We start from the raw sequence: 20,946 nt of genomic DNA, 5'->3' as shown, positions 1-20,946 counted from the left end.
TGGGCCCAAATCCCTGTGGATTTGCCTATTTTTCCACGGTCCCAAAGCCCTGTGGATGCTGGAGTGTGTGTCCCCATGGACCCAAATCCCTATGGATCCCTGAATCTGTGTCCCTGAATCTGATCCATCAATTGTGAATACACAAGTCCCTGTGTATCCGGGGTGTGTGTCCCCATAGACCCAAATCCCAATGGATTCACATGTGTTTCCATGGACCAAAAATCCCTATGGATCTGTGTCCTAATGGGCCCAAATTCTACTGAGTTCACGTGTTTCCATGGGCCCAAATCCCTTGGAATTCACGTGTGTTTCCACAGACCCAAAGCCCTATGGATCCTGGAGTGTGTGTCCCCATGGACCCAAATCCCGATGGACTCGTGTGTATCATAACAGACCTAAATTCTAATGGGTCTAATGGGTTTTTCCATGGGCCCTCTGTGGATTTGTGGTTTTTTTCCACTGTCCCAAAGCCCTATGGATCCCTGAATCTGTGTCCTCATGGACTCAAGTCCCTGTGTATCCGTGGTGTGTGTCACCATGGATCAAAATCCCAATGGATTCACATGTGTTTCCATGGACCCAAATCCCAATGGATTTATGTGTATCATAATGGACCCAAATTCTAATGGTTCTTTCCATGGGCCCAAATCCCTGTGGATTTGTGTGTGTTTCCATGGACCCAAAGCCCTATGGATCCCTGAATCTGCACCCCTATGGACTCAAGTCCCTGTGTATCCGTGGTGTGTGTCCCCATGGACCCAAATCCCAATGGATTCACATGTGTCTCCATGGACCCAAATCCCAATGGATTTGTGTGTATCATAATGGACCCAAATTCTAATGGTTCTTTCCATGGGCCCAGATCCCTGTGGATTTGTGTGTGTTTCCATGGGCCCAAATCCCTATGGATCCCTGAATCTGTGTCCTCATGGACTCAAGTCCTTGTGTATCTGTGGTGTGTGGCCCCATGGACCCAAATCCCAGTAGATTCACATGTATTTCCATCAGCTCATGTCCCTATGGATCTGTGTGTGTCGCCATGGACCCAAATTGCTATGGATCTGTGAATTTGTGTCCCCATGGACCTATGGTCTGTGTGTGTGTCCCCATGGACCCAAATCCCAATGGATTCATGTGTGCATCCCCATGGACCCAAATCCTAGTAGATTCACATGTATTTCCATCGCCCCATGTCCCTGTAGATCTCTGTGTGTATCCCCATGCACCAAAATCCCCATGGATCTGTGAATTTGTGTCCCCATGGACCCAAACCCCCATGGATTCATGTGTGTCCTAATGGACCTATATCCCAATGGATTCACATGTGTTTCCATGGACCCATGTCCCTGTGTCCTTACAGATCCATGTGTGTGTCCCCATGGACCCAAATCCCTGTGGATCCACGTATGTGTGTGTGTCCCCATTGCCCCATGTCGCTGTGTCTCTATGGATCCATGTGTGTCCCTGTGTCCTTATGTCCCTATGGATCCATGTGTGCGTTCCCAAGGACCCAAATCCCTATGGACCCATATGTGTCCCCATGGCATGGCCCTATGATCCTACATAGCTGTGTGTCCCCAGGGTCCTCTGACCCCATGGCCTCATGCCCCTATGGCCCTGTGTCCCCACAACCTTGTACCCATTGTCCTGGTGTCCCTCTGCCTTGTGTCCTGTGTCCCTCTGCCTTGGGTCCTTCCTGGGTGGCCCTGCCTGCCACAACACACCCCCAAGTGTCCCCATTGCTGCTGGGACAAGGGTGACACACTGGATCTGGGACTACCAAGCCGCCTCCCCCACCCTGGGGACCTTGAGGTGGCAGCAGAGCTGGAAGGGGACACCAGGTCACAGCAGCAGGGTATAAATATTGGCTAAATAGATTTATTTTCATACAAAGAATACACAGGTCCCCCCTGCTGGGACACCCCAACTCCAGGGGACACCCCAAGATGTCCCCAGCCACCATCAGGCTGGCCACTACCTCAGCTGGCTTTACTGTCAGGATCTGTCCCCACTCCCAGAGTTTGGTGACAACTCTGGGTCACCTTGGGGACATCCCTGTCCCCTCTGGGGCCACCTTGCTGCCTGTATTTACCAGGTGCCTACTCAGGGCACCCTGTCACAGGCCACTCTGCTTTGTTGGACAGCCCCAGACATGGTCCCCTGCTCCCTTGGTCCCATGCTGGGACATCTCTGGACATTTTGGGGTCCCCTTTGTGCCCTAATACTGTGGCTGGTACAGACACTCCCTCCCCCCACGCCATATGTACACGCTGGATAAAAGAAGAAAATACAGGTATTTATAGCAGGGGAGCAAAATACTCCCCTAACCCCCCCAAAAGTGTCCCCTGTGTCCCCATCCTGGTGCCTCACCACCAGCCAGTCCTGACACCTGTGCCCAGGACGGAGGTGACTGGTCCTGCCCCATCCTGGGCCAGCTGGGCCCCTGTGCCTCAGTTTCCCCATCGGTCATGGGGCTGCCATGGGATGGTGGGACATTGAGAACATTGGGTGAGGAAGAGCCACTGCGGCCACCTCGTGGGGACAAGGATGCGGCCATGAGCCCCAGGGAATGTGGGATGAAGCTGGAGGCACCTGGGATTGAAGCCAGAGCATCCCACCTCCCGCCTCACCCCCGTCACAGGCACAGCTACCCAAGGCCCCCTTTCATCCCCGAATTTGTCACGCTGCTGTCACCCAGCCCTGGGCGTGGTGGGAGGTCCAGATGTGGCCACCCCACCTCCCTTTGTGGCAGGAGAGGAGGTGGCTGGGGGAGCTCCTCAGCTCTGAGTCCCTCCAGCTCAGCTGCGTTTGGTGACCATCTGCCGGTCCCTCTTCTTCTTCTCCATCAACCTGGTGGGGAGCAGGGTGGTGGCCTTAGAGACCCTCCCCAAGAGGGACCTCCTGAAACCACAGGGAGGGGACAACTCACTTGCGGTTGCGGACTTCAGTGAGCTCCATGAGCCGCTCCTGGGCCGCCCGGAGCTCGTCCAGGCGCTGCTGGTAGCGGGAATCGCAGCCGTTGGTGCGCTCGTAGCTGGAGACCTGGCTGGAGAGCTCGCTGGCACGGTCCCGGAGCTGCTGGATGGACGAGTAGAGGTTCTCCTCATCTTCCTCCTGCTCCAAAACAAGCGTGTGAGGATGGTGTGGTGGGCAGGACGCACCAAAGATTTGGTTCCCCTTGTTCCAGGTTTCCCAAGCCACCTGGGCCACCTGCCTTGGCGTTGATGATTTCGATGTGGATGAGTAGGGAGGCGAGCTCCAGGTCCTCGGTGTAGCTGTTCTTCAACGGCACCGACCGATAGCCTGGACACAACATCACAACACGAGCTCAGCACCACAGCAGGGTCCAAGCCCCTCACCATGGCCAGGACCCCAGGGAGATAACGATGATGATTGCAGGGGTTTGCACTAGAAGAACTTTAGAGGTTCTTTCAACCCAAACCCTTCTATGACTCCATGACTTAATGATGGAGGTCATGATGATGACAATGCAGGAGAGTTGGACTCAATGACTTTTAGAGGTCCCTTCTAACCCAAACCCTTCTATGTTTCCGTGATCTATGACGGAGATGATGAAGGTGATGGTTGAAAGGGATTTGGACTGGATGACCTTTAAAAGCCCCTTCCTGCCCAAACCCTTCCATGATTCCATGACTCAGTGATGGAGACCACGATGATGACAATTGCAGGAGGGTTGCACTAGAAGATCTTTAAAGGTCCCTTCCAAACCAAACCCTTTTATGACTCCGTGACTTAATCATGGAGATCATGATGATGATAATGATGGAGATAATGATGATTGCAGGGGGGTTTGGACGAGATGACCTTTAAAGTCCCCTTTCAACCCAAACCCTTCTGTGATTCCATGACTATGAAGGAGATGATGATGATGATGATGATGATGATGATGATGATGATGATGATGATGATGGAAAGACCATACCTGTTTTGAGGCCCTTGACAGGGAAGGTGGCTTGTGCCAAGAAGTTGGGGTCACTGAACATGTCCTCCTCATACACCACGAAGCGGAGGAAGGCAAACTCAGGGTTGTTGATATCGAAGACGAACTGCTTGAAGAGCCAGACGGGGTTGAAGCCGTTGTCAGCTGTGGGAGAGAGCACAAAATCCGGCCCCATCACTCACATGTCCTCTCAAGAGGATGACAGAAGGCAGAGTCAGGGCTGTCCCTGAGGGTGGGGACATCACCTGTGTGGTCTCTCACCTACGACATCTGTCTTGTTCTTGCTGTTGTCATACTCGGAGCCGCAAACCTCCACCTCCACAAAGGGGCACACGATGCTCCTCCCGTTCTTGGGCAGGTGCCGGGCACCAAGGATCTGTGGGAGAAAGGGGAGGAAGAAGAGGATGAGGTCTGGATGAAGAAGATCTCCCAAGAGTAACAAGCTCTATGGAGCAAATATGTAGCTGGAAAAAGTAAAAACTGCCCCTGGTTGACCCAAAAATAAGGAAGGAGTTCCCATCTTGATGGTGACCTCCTCAAGGTGGTCTTGCTATCCTTGCACACTTGCCTGCAGCTGGACTGTGATGGGCTCCACAATCTTCAGGCTGTTCTTGTCGAAGGGGTCGAAGGTCTCATCCCTCATGATGTCTGGCTGCAGGACGTAGCCGCTGCGGCCACCGAGCATGAAGAGCGCCTGGTTCAGCTGCATCGGTTTGTCTGTGGCCGTGGGGACAGAGCAGATCTGAGTGTGGGGCTCAGGGACCTCCCCCAGGTTCTTGGTTAGAAGGTCCTACCCTGCAAACCCAACTAAGAGCCTCCGGCTGTGGTTGGAGGAGGGATGCAGCTGAATTTTGCATGAATCACCCAAGGATTGCATGGAGATAGCGCCATCAGGATGAGGACAAAGACTTGAGAGAATCCAAACCACCCTTGTCCCCACCAGGATAAGGACAAAGGTTGGAGAGATCTTTCAAACCACCCCCTGCATCCCCATCAGGATGAGACATGGGATGGAGAGCATCCAAACCACCTCCTGTGTTTCCATCAGGATGAGGACAAAGCTTGGAAAGATCATCCAAGCCACTTCCTCTATCCCTATCAGGATGAGGACAAAGCTTGGAGAGATCATCCAAACCACCTCCTGTGCTCCCATCAGGATGAGGAAAAGGTTGAAGAGCATCCAAACCACTCATGTCCCCATGAGGATGGAGACAAAGCTTGGAGAGATCACACAAACCACCTCCAACAAGAGGACCCAGGGCAGAAGCATTGGGAATGGGAATTTTGAGACAACCTTTGGGAATGAGCTCAACAACAACCCCAGGAGCAGGATTTACCAGGCGTCTGGAAGTTGAGGGCCACGAGTTGGCTCCCACAGATCCACATGGGCAGTGGGTCATAGTTGGAGGAGTCCAGGCGCTGTCCCTTGGGGTAGATGCGGCTCAGCTGCCGGCGGTTGTACTGCAGGAACTTCTTGCCCTTGCTGCGGTTGGCGTATTTCTCCGCCTTGGTCTCGGGGAAGGAGGACATGTCCCGGTAACATGCCTTGTCCGTGCCAATCTCTGCAAGCACCAAGTGGCCATCAGGGAAGGAATGAGACCTGGATAGTTTTTCCCACCTGTCTCTTTCCATGCTTTATGCCTTTATACCATTTCTCCAGGACTTACTGTCCTCATCAAATGGCACCGGGCGGCAATACACGACCAGCTCCGAGAGCTCCAGGGCGATCTTCTTCCTCCGTTCCATGATCTTCCCCTCTTGCATCTGCACCAGGAAAAACAGGAGCTGCAAGTCTTCCCCCAGACTCTTCCTTTGGAGATATGAGGAACAATCTCCAAGAGAAAGGGACCATCCAGCCCCATCCTCTGCATCCCCTCACCCTGGCGTCGGCGTTCTGTGTGGCCTCCCGGATCTTGGCCACCCACTCGCTGAGTTCCTCCTGCGTGTCTGCGGCCACGTCCAGTGACTGGGCTGCGTGGGACATCTGCTGGGAATGGATGGTGAAGACAAATGGTTTGGAGCTCCTCCCGTCTTTGGAGATAACTATAAGGACATCAGAGGGGGGCTTTACTCGAAGACATTCCCAATGGATGGCTCTGTGGAGCAAACGAAACCTCAGCGGTCCCGCTCCCGGGCCCCCACCAGCCCCTCCTGGCACCCCACCATCCATCAGGATGCTCCTGTGTGGATCCCATTTTTTCCAATGTGTGGCTTCAGCTTTCCATGCTGAAACATGCCCTTGGAATCAAGGGAAAATGTCCCCTGAATCATCTGGACATCCCAATTCCTCCAAATTCCCCCCAAATCCATAAGTAGGGACACTCACCGACATGGCAGGATGGGACATCGATGAAGCCCTTCAGGAAGTTCCCCAGGGGGCTGTTTTCTGATGACTGCAAGAGAGGAAGGAAGAGGTAAAATGGGAGAGACCTGTGGGTTATAGGCAGCCACCACCCAGCCCTCCGAGCTGGACAAATCTGAGGAAAAGAAGGAAAAAAACATCCAGGAGCATCACCCCAAGAGCTGGGTTGGAGTACGACCAGGAGCATCCCTCAGCCTCTGGATAAGGGTCATGGCTGGTACAGGGCTGGGAGCATCCCCTAGATTCTGGATAAAGGTCTGGCTTGGAGCAGGACCAAGAGCATCCCCTGACTCTGTGGGACCAGGAGCATCCCCCAGATTCTGGATAAGGGTCTGGGCTGGCGCAAGGCTGGGAGCATCCTCCAGTTTCCAGGCCAGGATCCAAGCTGGAGTGTGGCCAAGATTATTACCCAGCCTCCAGACAGAGATCAGGGCTGGAACAGGACTGGGAGCATCCTCCAGCTCCTAATAAATTGTCTAAGTGGGAATGGGGCCAAGAACATCCCTCAGTCTCCAGATAAGAATCTGGACTGGAGCAGGAGCACAATCATTCCCCAGCCTCAGGGTAAGGGTCTGGCTGGAGAGGACCAGGAGCATTCTTCAGCCACTGGATAAAGATCTGGGCTTGTACAAGATTTAGAGTATCCTGCACCTTTCAGAAAAGGGTCCAAGCTGGAGTGGGGCTGGGAGCATCCCACAGCCTCTGGATAAAGATATGGGCTGTAAAAGGACCAGGGGCATTTCCTAAGTCCCAGAAATAGGTCCAAGTTGGAGTAGGGCCGGGAATATTCCCCAGACTCTGGATAAGGGTCTAGGCTGGAGCAGAACCATGAGCATCCCCTAGCCGGTGGCTAAGAATCCAAGCTGGATCAGGATTGTGAGCATCTCCCAGCCTCAGAATAAGGGTCTGGATTTTGTCAAGGCTCTTGGGAGCCTCCAATGTCCTCGCTCCCAGGATCCCAGAGAGGTGACACTCACAGCCTCATCCTGCTCCTGCGCCTGGGTGCCGACGATCTCCTCCACGTAGTTGGCCGGGAACCAGAGCTGCTTCTTGCCCCCGTAGTCCCCCCGCCACCTGCAAGGGGTGAGAGGATCAAGGCGAGCGGACAGATTTTGGGGAGGGGGGGACAGGGGTGTCCCTGCTGCATGCGGTGCCAGGGGGTGGTTGGAGAAAGGGTGGGGGGACAAAGAAGGAGGCCGAGTTAAAACCCGCTGTGGGAATACCCGGGGTGTCCCCTCCATCTCCCGCCCACGGTGACACCCAAGTGACAGCCCTCACCAGCCACCGTCCTGCTTGTCCACGTTGTGGATGATGGCCTGCTTGCAGAATGACAGCTCGTCCTCCCGTTGTGCTTTGTAGTCATACAGAGCCTTCACCGTGCACTGGGGACACCGGGAAGAGGGACACGTGTGTCACCACCCAGCCCCTGGTGACACACTCAGCCCAGCCCCTCGAGCCCCCATTGTGGAGTGTGAGGGATCCTGACCCCAAATCATGGCATCACAGAATGTTAAGGGGCTGGAATAGACCTTAAAGGTGATCACATTCCAACCCATCCCACCATGGGCAGAGACACCTTCCACTAGATGCTCCAAGCTCCGTCCAACCTGGCCTTGGGCACTTCCAAGGAGGGACCATCCACAACTTCTCCATTCCAGTGTCTCACCACCCTCACAGTAAAAAATTTCTTCCTAACATCTAACCTGAATTTCCTCCATTTTGTATCTATTACTGCTTGACCTATCTGCCGTTCCTGACAAAAAGTGCCTCTCCAGCTTTCACTGGATAGGTTAGAGGGGACAGGAGGGCTGGAGGTGCCTGTGGTCCTTCAGGATCACCACATTCAGAGCCGATCAGGTTCCTTTTTTGGGATCCCCAGTTGTCTCACCTGGTGCACTGAAGGGTTAATCCTCTGATATTACCACATTCCCTGGAAAAAACCCCTCTGGGTTAAGTTTTCCTCTGTGTGGTCATACCTTGCAGCAAAGGGACAATTAAGGCAGCAGCAGTGCTGGACCATAGGATTGTAGGATCACAGGAAAGGAACCTTAGGGCTCCAGACCAGCCTCTTCCAAGATTAACTCCGAAATATGTCCAGTTAAAAAAACCCGCAAGGGTGGAGACTTAGACAACTCCAAGAACAACCAAGTCTCAAAAACCTCTGAGGATGGAGACTGTACTACCTAGGAGCTGACCCTAGAACTGTTTTTTAAGGGTTTCCCAGTGCAAAGGGATTTCCTTGCTGTTGGGGCAAACTTCTACGAGGTCCCTGCTCCAGGCTGGGGTCTCTCCAGACCTGTCCTCCACCACACTGTGACAATGCTGTCACTGGATCTCAGACTGTCCCCAGGTGATGGTGATGTTGGCTGGGTCCAGCTCCAGCATCACTTGAGGGTCAAAGAAATGGAGCACAACTCAACCATTTCTCTGGTCAGCGAGATGCTGGGAGGTGTGGATGTGAGGAGGGACCATCCAGGAACCCCAGCACTCGAATTGCCATATCCCACCACTCACCACCTCCCCAGGACACCAGCTTGGCCCCTTACCCTGGCCATTGGCATCTTGTTGGCCTCTACGTAGAAATGAGGGGTCCGCACCTCATACAGGGCTCCATAGTCCAGTTCCTGCAAGGAGAAATACCTGAGGGGGTCACCTGGCTGTGGGCAGGGCTATGAAGGGAGGAGAGGAGGTTGAGTGGGATGTAATATCCCCTTGCAACTTGTTGGAAAAAGGAATTATGGTGAAGTTTTAATTCTGGGTGATGACAGTGGAACAAGCTTGGCTGGTTCTGGCTGGGCTCCAACCAAAATTCTGGAAGCTGGTGGCGCTGAGGAGGGGGCTTGGTTTCCTATGGCACAGAACCCCCACCATCCCCACTGCTGGGAGAACTCACAGTGGTGCCCATCTTCTCCAGGGTCTCCTCGTTGATGGGGTAGCGCAGCTTCATCTTGCGGTACAGCGGGTGCTTCTCGTAGTAGCTGATGAGGTCCACGAGGCTCTCGAACTCAGCCGAGCTGCCCAGCATGAAGAGCCGCCCTTCCTGCTGGATGCGGCAGTGCTTGATCTTCCCCTCCGCCCTGGGGCCAGGAGAGATGGGAATGGGATGGGTGAGGGGTGGCCGAATCCTGGCTCCATGATGGGGATGGGCAGGAACTGATGCTTGGGGATGCCACCAAGGTGAACACCCCGAGGACGTCACAGAGAGGGTTTCCCCTTCATGACACCATCACGTGTCCCACTGCGTCACCCACAGCAAACCCCTGCCACCTAGCTCGGGGTCACAGCAGACAAATTATCACAAATCCTCAGCTTAGCCAAGCCCAAGTGGCCTCGTGTGGCCCCACTCACCGGAAGGAGATGGCATAGGAGTTGGGCTCGCTGCGCTTCCGCACCAGGAATGCTCCATCCCGTGGGACCCGCATCAGCATGTGCTCGGCCTGGAGACGAGTCAAACTGGCGTGGTACCACCTGCCCAGGGAGAACATGGAGACAGGGGGCTGGCATCGGCATCTCCACACCCTGCTGGGGCTGGAGGAGGCTGGTGGACCCATGGGATTGAGGGGATGGGGATTGGAAGGATCCTCACTCTTTGCTCTCGTGGGCGTTGGGTTGGGGGACGGGGTCGGTGAGGCGCATCTCGAACTCGTTGCAGCGCAGCGGCACCTCCCGGTAGTGGCAGATGAGGCTGTAGAGGCTGTCAAAGACCAGGTTGTCTGTCAGGTAGAACTTGGTGGCCCCAGCCTCCTGCCTCGAGTGGATCCGGCAGTGCTGCACCCGGCTGGACCTCCTGCCATGGGGGTGGGAGAAAGCCAAGTCAATCTGGGTCCACATCTCCACCATCCCACACTTTGGGGTCTGCACAAAAAGGTGACATTTCCCCAAAAAAGCCATTCCAGCCACCAAACCAGGCACTGACTGGAGGGTCACCCAGGGAGGGTGGGATCCTGCCTCCCTGCTGGAGCTCCTACCAGAAGGAGAGGGTGTAGTCGCCCACGAAGGTCTCGCTCTCGCGCACCAGGAAGGTGCCGTCTTTGCCGCCCGTCTCGGTGCAGTACTCGTGCAGCAGCTTCTCTGCAATCTGTCGCCCGTCACGGCCACCCCCGAGCTTGCCGTGGAACCACTTCTCCGTGAAGTGCAGCTCGTTGTTGTTGAACTCCTGCAAGTTCATCCCAAAGTGGGTGTTGTCACCCTGTCACCCTCCCCACAGAGTTGTCGCCTCGCCCTGTGGGTGTGTCCTGCCCCTCACGCACCTCCTTCTGCTCCACCTCCTCTTCATCCTCGTTGAACTGGTAGCGGGATGTCTCCTCTGAGTAGTAAATCTTGTTGCTTGTCAGGACAAAATAATGAGGGCTCCAGGTCTGGGAAGGAGGAAGAGCATTGGTGGGGTGAGGAAGAGTATGACACGAAGGGATGGAGCTTTGGGATGGGGTTTTTAATCCCTTTCTTCCCCTTTACAGCATAGCAGTGGTCTAGGAGAGCCCATCCCAAACCCCACTGTCTGACAGATCCCACTCAGCCCCTGAGGGCCTTCCTTACATGGTCGATGGGGTCTTCAAGGTAGAGAATTCCATTCTTGATGGAGTTGCTGATGTCGTTCTCTGAGTAACTGGCGGTGGAGACCTCCTCATACAGGTTCCCTTCAACCAGTTTCTTGTGCTGGGGGACACCAAGGGAGGGGAGCTCAGTGGTGGCCATGGGTCACACTGACCTCCCAACCCTCAGGATCAACTTCCCACAGGTGCCTTCCCACCATCCCTTGCTCCCCTTGACCATCTCTTGGTGCAGAACCCGACACAATCTGTGTCCCTCCTGCAAAGAGGGGTTTTGCCTGCTCCACACCTTGATCAGGATTTTTTTCTTGAGCTGGGTGGGTGAGGGCAACTCATCGGCGTTGATGTCCACTGGCTTGGTGAGGAGCATGTCCCCAAAAACCTTCTTGAAGTGACAGGCCATGTTCCTCTGCTGGACAATGCTGCAGTGGTCTTCAATGGAGAGAATGATGGGGAACCTGGAGCAAGCAGGTGGGAATGGTGGCCTCAGATGAAGGTGAGGGAGATTTTCCCAGAATTTAGAGATCACTGGGGGAGCTGGGGCTTACTCAGAAGTGACGAAGGCGTGCTCCTTGATGGTGTGCAGCACATCCAGGAATTTGATCTTGGAGGTCAGTGTGTGGCCGTGGTAGATGATGGGGAGATCGTCCGGGCCGTCCCAGCAATCCACTGAGTAGGAAAACACCTTGGTTAATTCATGTTTGCCATCAACTACATGCTGAGAACTATTTTTTGAGCACCCAAATTACAGGGAAAGTTCCTGTGCCCTGGTGGCATGGGATGGGACAGGGAATAGTCTGTTTGATGGGACATGAGGGGTTCCAGCATCCCTGTGAAGGGCTGGTGGGACTCACACTCGATACAGCGGCAGCCCATCCGCAGGCACCGGGCGTACGCCTCCAGGGAGGACTCACTGGAGAACTGGTCTCCTGTCAGGTACCTACAGAGGAGAGACAAGGATGATGGGATGCTCACGGATGTCCCTGAGGAACGCCCATGAGAGGGAAAATTCCTTACGTGTTGTGGGATGAGGAGATCCAGTACTGGGACAAAGGGTGGTTCATCTCCTCAGGCACCACACGCTCGTACTTAGCATCCATCACCATGTTTTCCTTGGAGAAGAGGTATGTGAGGAACTAGGTGGGGAGAAGCAGAGAGGTCAGAGCCTGATGGTGCCGGGGAGATCCCTGTGGGGACACTGTGTGGGGCCACCCACCTCATCCAGCTGGAAGGAGGGCTCCGACGCGTCATTGGAGCTCTCCTTGAGGTAGGAGCACATGTAGTCCCGCACCACGCCCACGTCACTGGCCCAGGATTCCTGGGATACAAACACGGCTGTTGTTAGGGGGGGAACTGGGCTGGAGCATCCCATGTGGGCTCCTTAGGCTGCAGAGTTCTCAGGGAAGCCCCACCTTCTGGTCATGCAGCAGGAACTTCTGGAAGTCGTAGAGGGACACTTGGCACAGCTCAGGGCGGTCCACATTCCTGGGACAAGGAGCAGCCACCAGTGAGGAGCAGGAGAAGGATTTGGGATAGATCCCATGGCAGAGTTGAGGCCATCAGTGCCCATCTGCAGCTCAGCCTCCCCATGACCCCCATTCCCACCAGTCCCTCCACCCTGTGACTGGGAGAGGCCAGCACCAGCTGGAATGTGCAGTGTTGTCCAAGGATACTGGGAGAAGAGGAGGGTGAAATGTCCCTACATCCCTGGCAGCTGCCCCATCTCACATCCCTCCTCACCCCTTCTCCCATTTCTGCTCCTATCCTTGCTTCTATCCCAGCTCCCATCATTGCTCCCATCCCTTCTGCACCCATATTCCCATTCCTTCCCCCCTACCCTCTCCAATCCCTTCTCCCATTCCCATTCTCTGCTCTGCCCCACAGCCTGGCTGTATTTCCCACTCTATGGATCCAACTCTTGGAATATTGACTGGGGTGGGAGCTGGGAACTCACCGCAAGGGGAAGGAGAGCTCCAGCTGCTCAATGACCTGGAAGGCAGAGAAGGAGTCTGGGCTTAGCTGGAGGGGGACACATCCCTCCAGAATGAGGACATTTGGGAGGCCAAAACATGGATCTTACCGATTTCTGGGCATCAAACATCAGGTTTTTGTAGAACTGGATGAAGTGGGAGAAAGTCATCTCATTCCTGGCTTCCACTTCCTGTGGGAAACGGGGCTGGATGAGAGTGGGTCCACTCAATTGGAACCAGGGACACCATGGTGGCCCCAGCCCATGTGGGGCAGGTTGAAGAGCATCTCCCTCCTAGCTGGGGTGTCCAGAGGGTCCTTACCACGAGTTTATCCCGCAGGAATCTCATGTTGGGAACGCGGTAGTTGACCTGGGGTAGCATCGCCTTCAGGTCCTTCACTGTGATGCTGAAAACCAGAGGGAAAACCAGAGTCAGGGTACTGCCAGATCCCTGGATGAGTCTCAGCTCCCAACACCAAGGGTCCCACCCCAAATCTTGGTGCCTGGCATAGGGATCCCACCCTCCTGGCCTGTGGATCCCTGCTATGGCACAGGACCCAGGGAAACTGTAGATGTCTCATTCTGGGAGGTATCCAAGGCCAGGCTGGATGGGGCTTGGAGCAACCTGGTCTAGTGGAAGGTGGAACTAGATGATTTTTAATGTCCTTTCCAACTCAAACCATTCCATGATTCCATGTTTCTGAGATTAATTACGTGGTGTCTGGCATGAGTGTGAGCAGAGGGACAAGGAGAGGAAGTGCATCCAAGAACCAAATGGGCATTCTTAAGACATCATCCCACTTGGAGGTGATGCCCATTCCCATTCCCATAATAATTTAAGTCCAAATTCTCTTGGTTTGGGAAGATAATTATGGGCTGCATTAATGGCCTGGCCCCTCTGGCACTGGTGAAAATGTGTAACTGGGGATGGATCCCAGTGGTCCTCACAGTCACAAGGATGTGACCTGCACCCAATCTCTGATTTTTGGTGCCCTCAAGCATCTGAAAAACCCTGGTGCTCCCTTGTCCCACAGACCTCTCCCCCAGCCTGGCTCAACTCCAGATTTGGGATGCAACAGGGGGAATATGGTTCTGTCCAGCTGAACTCACTGTGCTGGTGGCACTCACCTGCCTTCCCTGGCCCGGTCCATCCCATCAAACTGCTTCCGTAGCCACCTGGGAAGAAAAGGATGGACAGACAGTGCTCAATCCCAAAGAGGCCCAAGCCCAGGGCAGGTTTTCTTCCCAAAACAGGGACCAGGAAATGGGATCTGCTGGTCCTTCCTCACCTCTCAATCTGCAGTGGGGTCTGGGCTCTCTGGGTGTCAGCCACCAGCCAGTTGAGCCCTGTTATCCATAGGTTGATGTCCTCCTCGCAGAAAGCTGTTGGAGGAAGAGGAGGGCGATGAGGTTAGGATAGGGATGATGGGATATTGGGAAGGGGGTGGGACAGGACACAGGAAATGGAGAAGGATTCAACTCACCAGCCACGCTGAGTGTCCGCAGCCTGAAGTCCATCCCGTAGAGGATGATGAAGCACATGGTGAAGTCCAGCTTGCGAGCATCCTCGGGGTAGCGCTCGAAATCCCGGGAATTCTTCCCCAGGCGGATCTCCTTGATCTCCCGAATGTCGACTGCGGGGAGAGAGGAACGTGAAACTGTCCCCTGCCACCACAGCCTCATGTGAGTGGTTCAGGGAAGTGGGAATTCCAGGAGGACATGAGTCCTCTGGAGAACCTTGTTGCCAGGATGGGATACCCTCAGGAGTGTGTGATGGAATTATGGGTGCTGTGGCCACGTGTCTTTGAGGGTGACACGTCCCCAGTGTCCTCCAGTGATGTGCAATGGCATCATGGGTATGGCATGTCCATTAAGGGAACCATGATCCCAAGATGGGATGTCCCTGTGGCACTGCCTGCTGGAGTGGGACAGCACTAGGGTGTCATGGCCTTGTGTCCTCCAGGGATCAGTGTCCCAGGATGTCCCCAGGACGGGGTGTCCCAGGATGTCCCCGGTATGGGGTGTCCCTGGAGTGCTGCTGCAGCTGAGTGCACCACCATGGATGCCATGGCCACATGTCCTCCAGGGAATCGTGTCCCCAGGATGGGGTGTCTCCATGGCACTGCCTGCTGGAGTGGGATGGCACCAAGGTGTCATGGCCTTGTGTCCTCCAAGGATCCATGTCCCAGGATGTCCCCAGGATGGGGTCCCTGCAGTGTTGCTTCAGCTGTGTGAGAGGACCAGGATGACACAGCCACGTGTCTTCCAGGGATCCGTGTCACAGGATGTACCCAGGATGAGGTCCCTGCAGTGCTACTACAGCTGTGAGACGACCAGGATGACACAGCCACATGTCCTCCAAGGATCTGTGTCCCAGGATGTCCCCAAGATGGGGTCCCTTCAGTGCTGCTACAGCTGTGTGAGAGGACCAGGATGACACAGCCACATGTCCTCCAGGGATCTGTGTCCCAGCATGTCCCCAGGATGAGGTCCCTGCAATGCTCCTGCAGCTGACTGACAACACCACGGATGCCACAGGAAAGTCTCATCCAGGGATCTGTGTCCCAAGGACAGGGTGTCCCTGCAGCCCTGCCTCCACGTGCTTGATGGTCCCCATCCCTGTGTGTCCTCCAGGAACTCATGTCCCCAGGACGTGGCATCCCAGCAGTGCTGCCCACTCTTTTCCCAGCTTTGTGGCTGCCACGCATCCTCCAGGCTCATCCCACCCCATCCCAACCAGCAAATCTCCAGCCACCTTGTCCTCCCCAAGTCGGACCCTGCACTGGGATAGGCTGAGCTCATGTTTTCCTTGGAGAACTCTTCCCAAAAGTGGCAATTTGGAGCCCCGGCAGCCGGGACCGCAGGGCGTTGCTTTCCTGCTGCTCTGCTCCCTCATTATCCCGCTAAATAAAGCTCCAACAGCGGCGGCAGGGCCGGGTTTCCGGACCACGCTCTTCCTCGCTGCTACTCCACCAAGGGACATTTCCAATTTTCCCAGTGGACACATCCCACTGGGAGCAAGAATAATAACATAATATTAGGAACAACACACAAAGTTGTTCTTGATCCCACAACCGTCACCCCCCAGGCAGATTTGTCCTCTGGGAACGAGCCACCGACACCGGAAAGGGCTTTGTGTGACCCAGGGCGGCCGGACCACCCCGCCAGGGGTATTGTCCTGCCGAGGAAATGGGTCATTTCCCGGAGAATTTCCAGCCCGGCTGCGTTTCCGATGTGGTGGTGGGGAAGGCTGCAGACGTGCCTTGGTGGAAACCCTCAGCCGAATCCAAAGAGGGGATCCAAAGGGGAAAGAAAAGCTGAATGCAGGGAGGAATAAGGGATGGGGGGAGAAATTGGGCTGATTAAGCAAGAAAAGAGGGGAAGAATAGTTTTTCTTGGCGGAAAAGCTCCAGAAAACAGTGGAGGCTTTATCCAGCCTTCTTTTGCTGGATGACTGCAAGCCAAATTTCACGGATCAGGGTGGGATTTTAGCACAAGTGACACACAGGAGCTCTGCACCCCAGCACGAGCTTTGTTTTGGGACAAGATCTCAAGGAAAGAAACTCTGTTGTCACTGGTGGCTCCCATGGCTTGGAGCAAAGTCTCTTCCATAAGAACAGGCAGATTTTGGGGATAAAAACGGGTTTATAGGTTAAAAAGCAGCCACTCGACCCCAAACCTGCCCATCCACAGGATGCCAGGGAGTGGTGAGAAGGCAGTGGCTACCATGGCTTTGCTAACAAGTTGCAATGCTGCTACTCCTTGGATTTAACTCCTCCAGGATCTGGCCTTGCACCTGAACTCTGAGAGCTGTTCCTAATTCCAGGAATGGTTTGTATCAGAAGGGACCTTAAAGATCATCTCATTCCAACCCCTGCCTTGGGTAGGGACACCTTCCACTAGACCAGGTTGCTCCAAGCCCTGGCCTTGGACACTTCCAGGGATCCAGGAGCAGCCACAGCTCCTCTGAGCAATCTCTGCCAGGGTCTCACCACCCTCCCAGGGAAGAATTCCTTCCCAATATCCCATCTATCCCTGCCCTCTGGCAGTGGGAAGCCATTCCCTGTGTCCTCTCCCTTCATCCCTTGTCCCAAGTCCCTCTCCTGCTCTCCTGGAGCCCCTTCAGGCACTGGAAGGGGTCCTGAGGTCTCCCTGGATCCTTCCCTTCTCCAGGATGGACATTCCCAGCTTTCCAGAGCAGAGGGGCTCCAACCCTTGGAGCATCTCCATGGCTTCCTCTGGACTCACTCCAGCATCTCCGTCCTGCTCTTGGACCCCAGAGCTGGAGGCAGCTCTGCAGGTCTCAGGGGCAGAGGACAGAATTCCCATTTTCCTGCTGCCTATGCTGTGGGATGAACCGAGGACATGGGGAATTTCTGGGCTGCCAGCAGCAGTTTTTCATTCACCAACACCCCAAAATCCTTTTCCCCCCTAGGGCAAACAGCCCATTCCCATGGAAAACCAGGGGAAAAGGGAGCGGCGAGGGGCTGCACAATGCACCCGAGCAGCAGCTTCCTGGAAACCACATCTGCAGCGGATTTGCCTCGATCCTGTCAGAACTCTGTCTCCAAACTCCTCCCCGCATTGTCTCCATTGTCCTGGGCGATTAAAACACTCTGGAAGTCGGTTCCAGCTGCGAAAATCCCTTTTCTTTTCTAATGCAAAGCGAGCAGCGTGGTGCAAAAAAAGATTTGGAATGGTGGGGAGATGATGGAGGAGCAGGTTCTGCCCAGTGGGATTTTAGGGATGCTGAGAGCCTGGGAGATTTTTTTTCAGGCATTAGGAGGGAAGCAAAGGGGTTGGAGGGAATGGCTGTGCTGGGAATTCCTGTTGGCCTGGGCTGGGGTCATCCCTTTTTGCAGGATGTGGCAGCTCAGACCCTCCTGGACAGGGGAAATTGGAAGACCATATCCTGCCGGGATCCTGTGGTGTGGTTTAAAACCTGGAATAAAATATTTCCTCCTTGTCCAACAGTGATAAATCCCAATAGGATTTTCTCCTCCCAAAAAAGTCCTGACCCTAATTATTTGCCATTAACTAGGCTGGAGGTGTCATCAAACTACCTCTCCAAAATCCTCTTGGATTTTTCACACTGCCTTCATCCCTGTTTCTTTTAATTTCTTGTAAAGATCCCATTTTGGGGCTGTTTTTCACCAGATTCCTTGCACTGGGAACTGGGGTCTGCTGAGGGTGACTAGCTGGAAGCCCTCCAGGATAAAGTTAATTTTGGAGGCCACACTCCAGGCATTCCCAGGCATGGACACGATCCCAGGCATGGGCACATGGACACGTGTCCAGAGGCTGCTTAACAAAGCGTGTAATTATCCTGGGGGTCCAGGGGAGAGCCAGGATCTGTGTCCTGGCCCTGACAGTCCCTAACAGAGACATCAGCACTTCCCACTAATCCCTCTCCAAGCAGGATGCTGGCTTGAAGGGGGGGATTTAAAATGGTCTGGGCAGGCATGAGGTCTGGGAGATCCTGGTACTTCCATAAAATCACAGAGAGTGGGAAGAGAGGGATGGACCAGGGGTTGAGGATGCTCCAGTCCAGCACCAGGATGGGGATTTCTCCCACTCCAGACGAGGAAAAGTGAATGGTGGGATGGGATGGCCGGATTGCACATTTCCAGAAGGATTTTCATCCTTTTTTCATCCTTCTGGACGACCTTGGAGGATGCCTAGTCATTCCCATGGGCGAGATTGAGCTGTCGTATGGGAAAAGACAGATCCTAAGGCTCCAGAGGGGAAACTGAGGCACAGCATCTGAGCAACCCAAGATCCTGACCTGGCAGTGCAGAGAGCTTCCGGAAAAAACAAGGAGCTGGAAATGCATTATTCCGTGACTGGATAACAAGTTCCTCTCCATGAGGACCTAAAATACCTCTCCAAAACTGGGTGCCCTTCCTCCCATCACCTGCTCCCACAGATCTGCTCCTGTATCCAGAAAGTCTGGACAAGCACGGATCCTGCTCATGCCTGTGCTCAGCTCTGAGTGCCAGCCTCCTTTTCCTGGCTCAAAGCTGGAATTCCACCTTGGGATCAGCACCTCCAAGCAGGAGCTGAAGCTTCCTGGGGATTTTCCTGGATCTTGCAGATAATCAGCAGTGGGTGGTGATTTTAGGGGGGGATCATCATTGGTGATTTTGGAGGAGCCTCTCCAGGAAAAAGGTACCGCCCAAACCTCTGGGGTGGGTTTTGCCATCATGCAGGTGAGGTGATATCCCAAAACTGATTTCCTTCCCTGCACAGAGATGTAGGATGAGGTGATGGTGTAGCTCCATGTCACCCCAATCCCAGCTTCCTTCAACTGGATTTTTTTAGCTCAAAGCTTTGAGGTAATGGGCACCAAGACATGGAGCCCCAACAATTCCCACATGTTCTCCCAACAACCTCCTAACCACCGGTGAATCCACATGGAAGGGTGATTTTTATGGATGCTCCAGTGGGGTTTTGGGGTTAAAAAAGCACCATGAGCAGGAACAGGGATGGCCATTCTTTTCCCTCCTTGCCAGGGAGGATATAAATCCGTGGGGATGAAACAGAAGCAGCTTGATCCCACAGAACAACTTCCAAGGTGGGATGGAGGAGGTGAGGGATGCTCAGCCCCAGCAGCTCCTGCTTTTATGGGAATCACCCCGTGGCCAGGCACCCTGACAAGGTAGGACATTCCACAGGGGTGGGTATCCCACTGAGGTAGGACATTCCATAGGGGAAGCATCCCACCGTGGTAGGACATACCCCTGTGGCCAGGAATTCCACAGCCAGTCACCCCACCACGGAAGGACATCCCACCACAGCCAGGAACCCCACAACCAGTTACCCCACCACTGCAGGACACCCCAACACAGTCAGGCACCCCACAAACAGTTACCCCATCATGGCTGGGAAACCCAGCATGCCCAGAAACCCCCCCAGCCAGTCACCCCACCACTGTAGCACACCCCAACAGACCCAGGCACCCCACAACCAATTACCCCACCACTGTAGGACATGCCACAAAACCCAGGCACCCCAACACATCCAGCACCCCACAATCAGCCCTCCACTACAGCAGGACATCCCAACACATCCAAGCACCCCACAACCACTTACCCCACTGTGGCAGGACACCCCAGCATGTCCAGAACACCCCCAGCCAGTCACCCCAATACAGCTCAGCATCCCACCAGCACATCCCCAGCCCCCCAACACCGCTGCCACTGATACTCACCAGTTCTCCCCAATCCTCCCAGTTCCCCCCCAATCCTCCCTTTCCTCCCAATCCCCCATGTCCCTCCCAATCCTCCCTGTCCTCCCAATCCTCCTTGTCCCCCCGATACTCACTGTCCCCCTCCACCTTCTCGGGCGTCCGGCTCCAGATGATCTGGCGCGTCTCCAGCTTCACCTGGAAGGTCCTTCTCTCCGGCCTCTGCGACTTCTTCTGGTAGAACAAGGTGAGGACGGTGCCCATCTCCAGGCAGCGCAGGATCCTGCCCATGTCCCCCGGCTCCATCCTGGTGTCCTCCAAGAAGCCATTGACGCTGTTGAGCCTGGCCATGGACATCTTCACTGCTCGGCCATCGCCCGGCGGAGCCGCACAGCCGGGATTGTCTCATGCAGGAGAGGACGGAACCAAAGGGCCGAAAGCTTCCCCTGGGGATTTTTCTGGGATCGCCCCGGGCGTGGGTTTTCCTCTACGGACGAGCGGAGCACGGCCAGGACACGCAGCCTCCGGGATTGGCGACAGCGGGGAGGAAAAGGCCGGGCTGGAGGTACCGTGACCTTCGTGTCACCAAGGCTGGATCCGGCCCTGGCGCTGGCATCCAGCGGCGGTGGGAAAAGACAACGCCGGCCTTGCTTGCGGATGAGTTTTTGGATGTGGGGAGGAGGAAAAAAATCCAGCCCCACAAAAAAAAAAAAAAAAAAAAAAGAAAAAAGAAAAAAAAAAAAGCCAAGTCACCCCAAAAGTGATGGTGGTGAGGTGGCAAAAATCCTCCTCCTCCTCCTCCCTCTCTCCCCGGCCTCCGGGCCGAGCGGGGCCGGGGTTTGGGAATGGGGTGTCGGGAGGTGTTTGGGAAGGTTTGGGGAGCAAGCGGGATGGCGGTGGGAAGGGATGTGGGATGCG

General features: G+C 54.8%; 1 protein-coding gene across 1 annotated transcript; it reads right to left on the bottom strand.

Moving 5' to 3' along the window:
- Positions 1-1,862: 1,862 nt before the first annotated feature.
- Positions 1,863-20,385, bottom strand: LOC129119455 (1-phosphatidylinositol 4,5-bisphosphate phosphodiesterase gamma-1-like). The gene is made up of 32 exons (XM_054631481.2): positions 20,166-20,385; positions 14,327-14,476; positions 14,132-14,225; positions 13,971-14,018; positions 13,165-13,249; positions 12,954-13,034; positions 12,828-12,862; positions 12,286-12,358; positions 12,090-12,191; positions 11,891-12,009; positions 11,728-11,813; positions 11,422-11,542; positions 11,163-11,331; positions 10,860-10,979; positions 10,574-10,681; positions 10,292-10,479; positions 9,910-10,110; positions 9,672-9,791; positions 9,217-9,400; positions 8,870-8,947; positions 7,602-7,705; positions 7,301-7,397; positions 6,288-6,354; positions 5,841-6,004; positions 5,629-5,725; positions 5,299-5,523; positions 4,530-4,678; positions 4,223-4,337; positions 3,944-4,105; positions 3,215-3,303; positions 2,930-3,114; positions 1,863-2,850 (listed from the first exon to the last, which is right to left on the bottom strand). The coding sequence occupies exons 1-32, from the start codon at positions 20,383-20,385 to the stop codon at positions 2,799-2,801; spliced, it is 3,888 nt and encodes a 1,295-aa protein (XP_054487456.1). The 3' UTR covers positions 1,863-2,798.
- Positions 20,386-20,946: the final 561 nt, after the last annotated feature.

Source organism: Agelaius phoeniceus, chromosome 1 (genome assembly GCF_051311805.1).
Source record: "Agelaius phoeniceus isolate bAgePho1 chromosome 1, bAgePho1.hap1, whole genome shotgun sequence".
Lineage (NCBI taxonomy): Eukaryota > Metazoa > Chordata > Aves > Passeriformes > Icteridae > Agelaius > Agelaius phoeniceus.
This window is presented reverse-complemented; position numbering and strand designations above follow the sequence as displayed.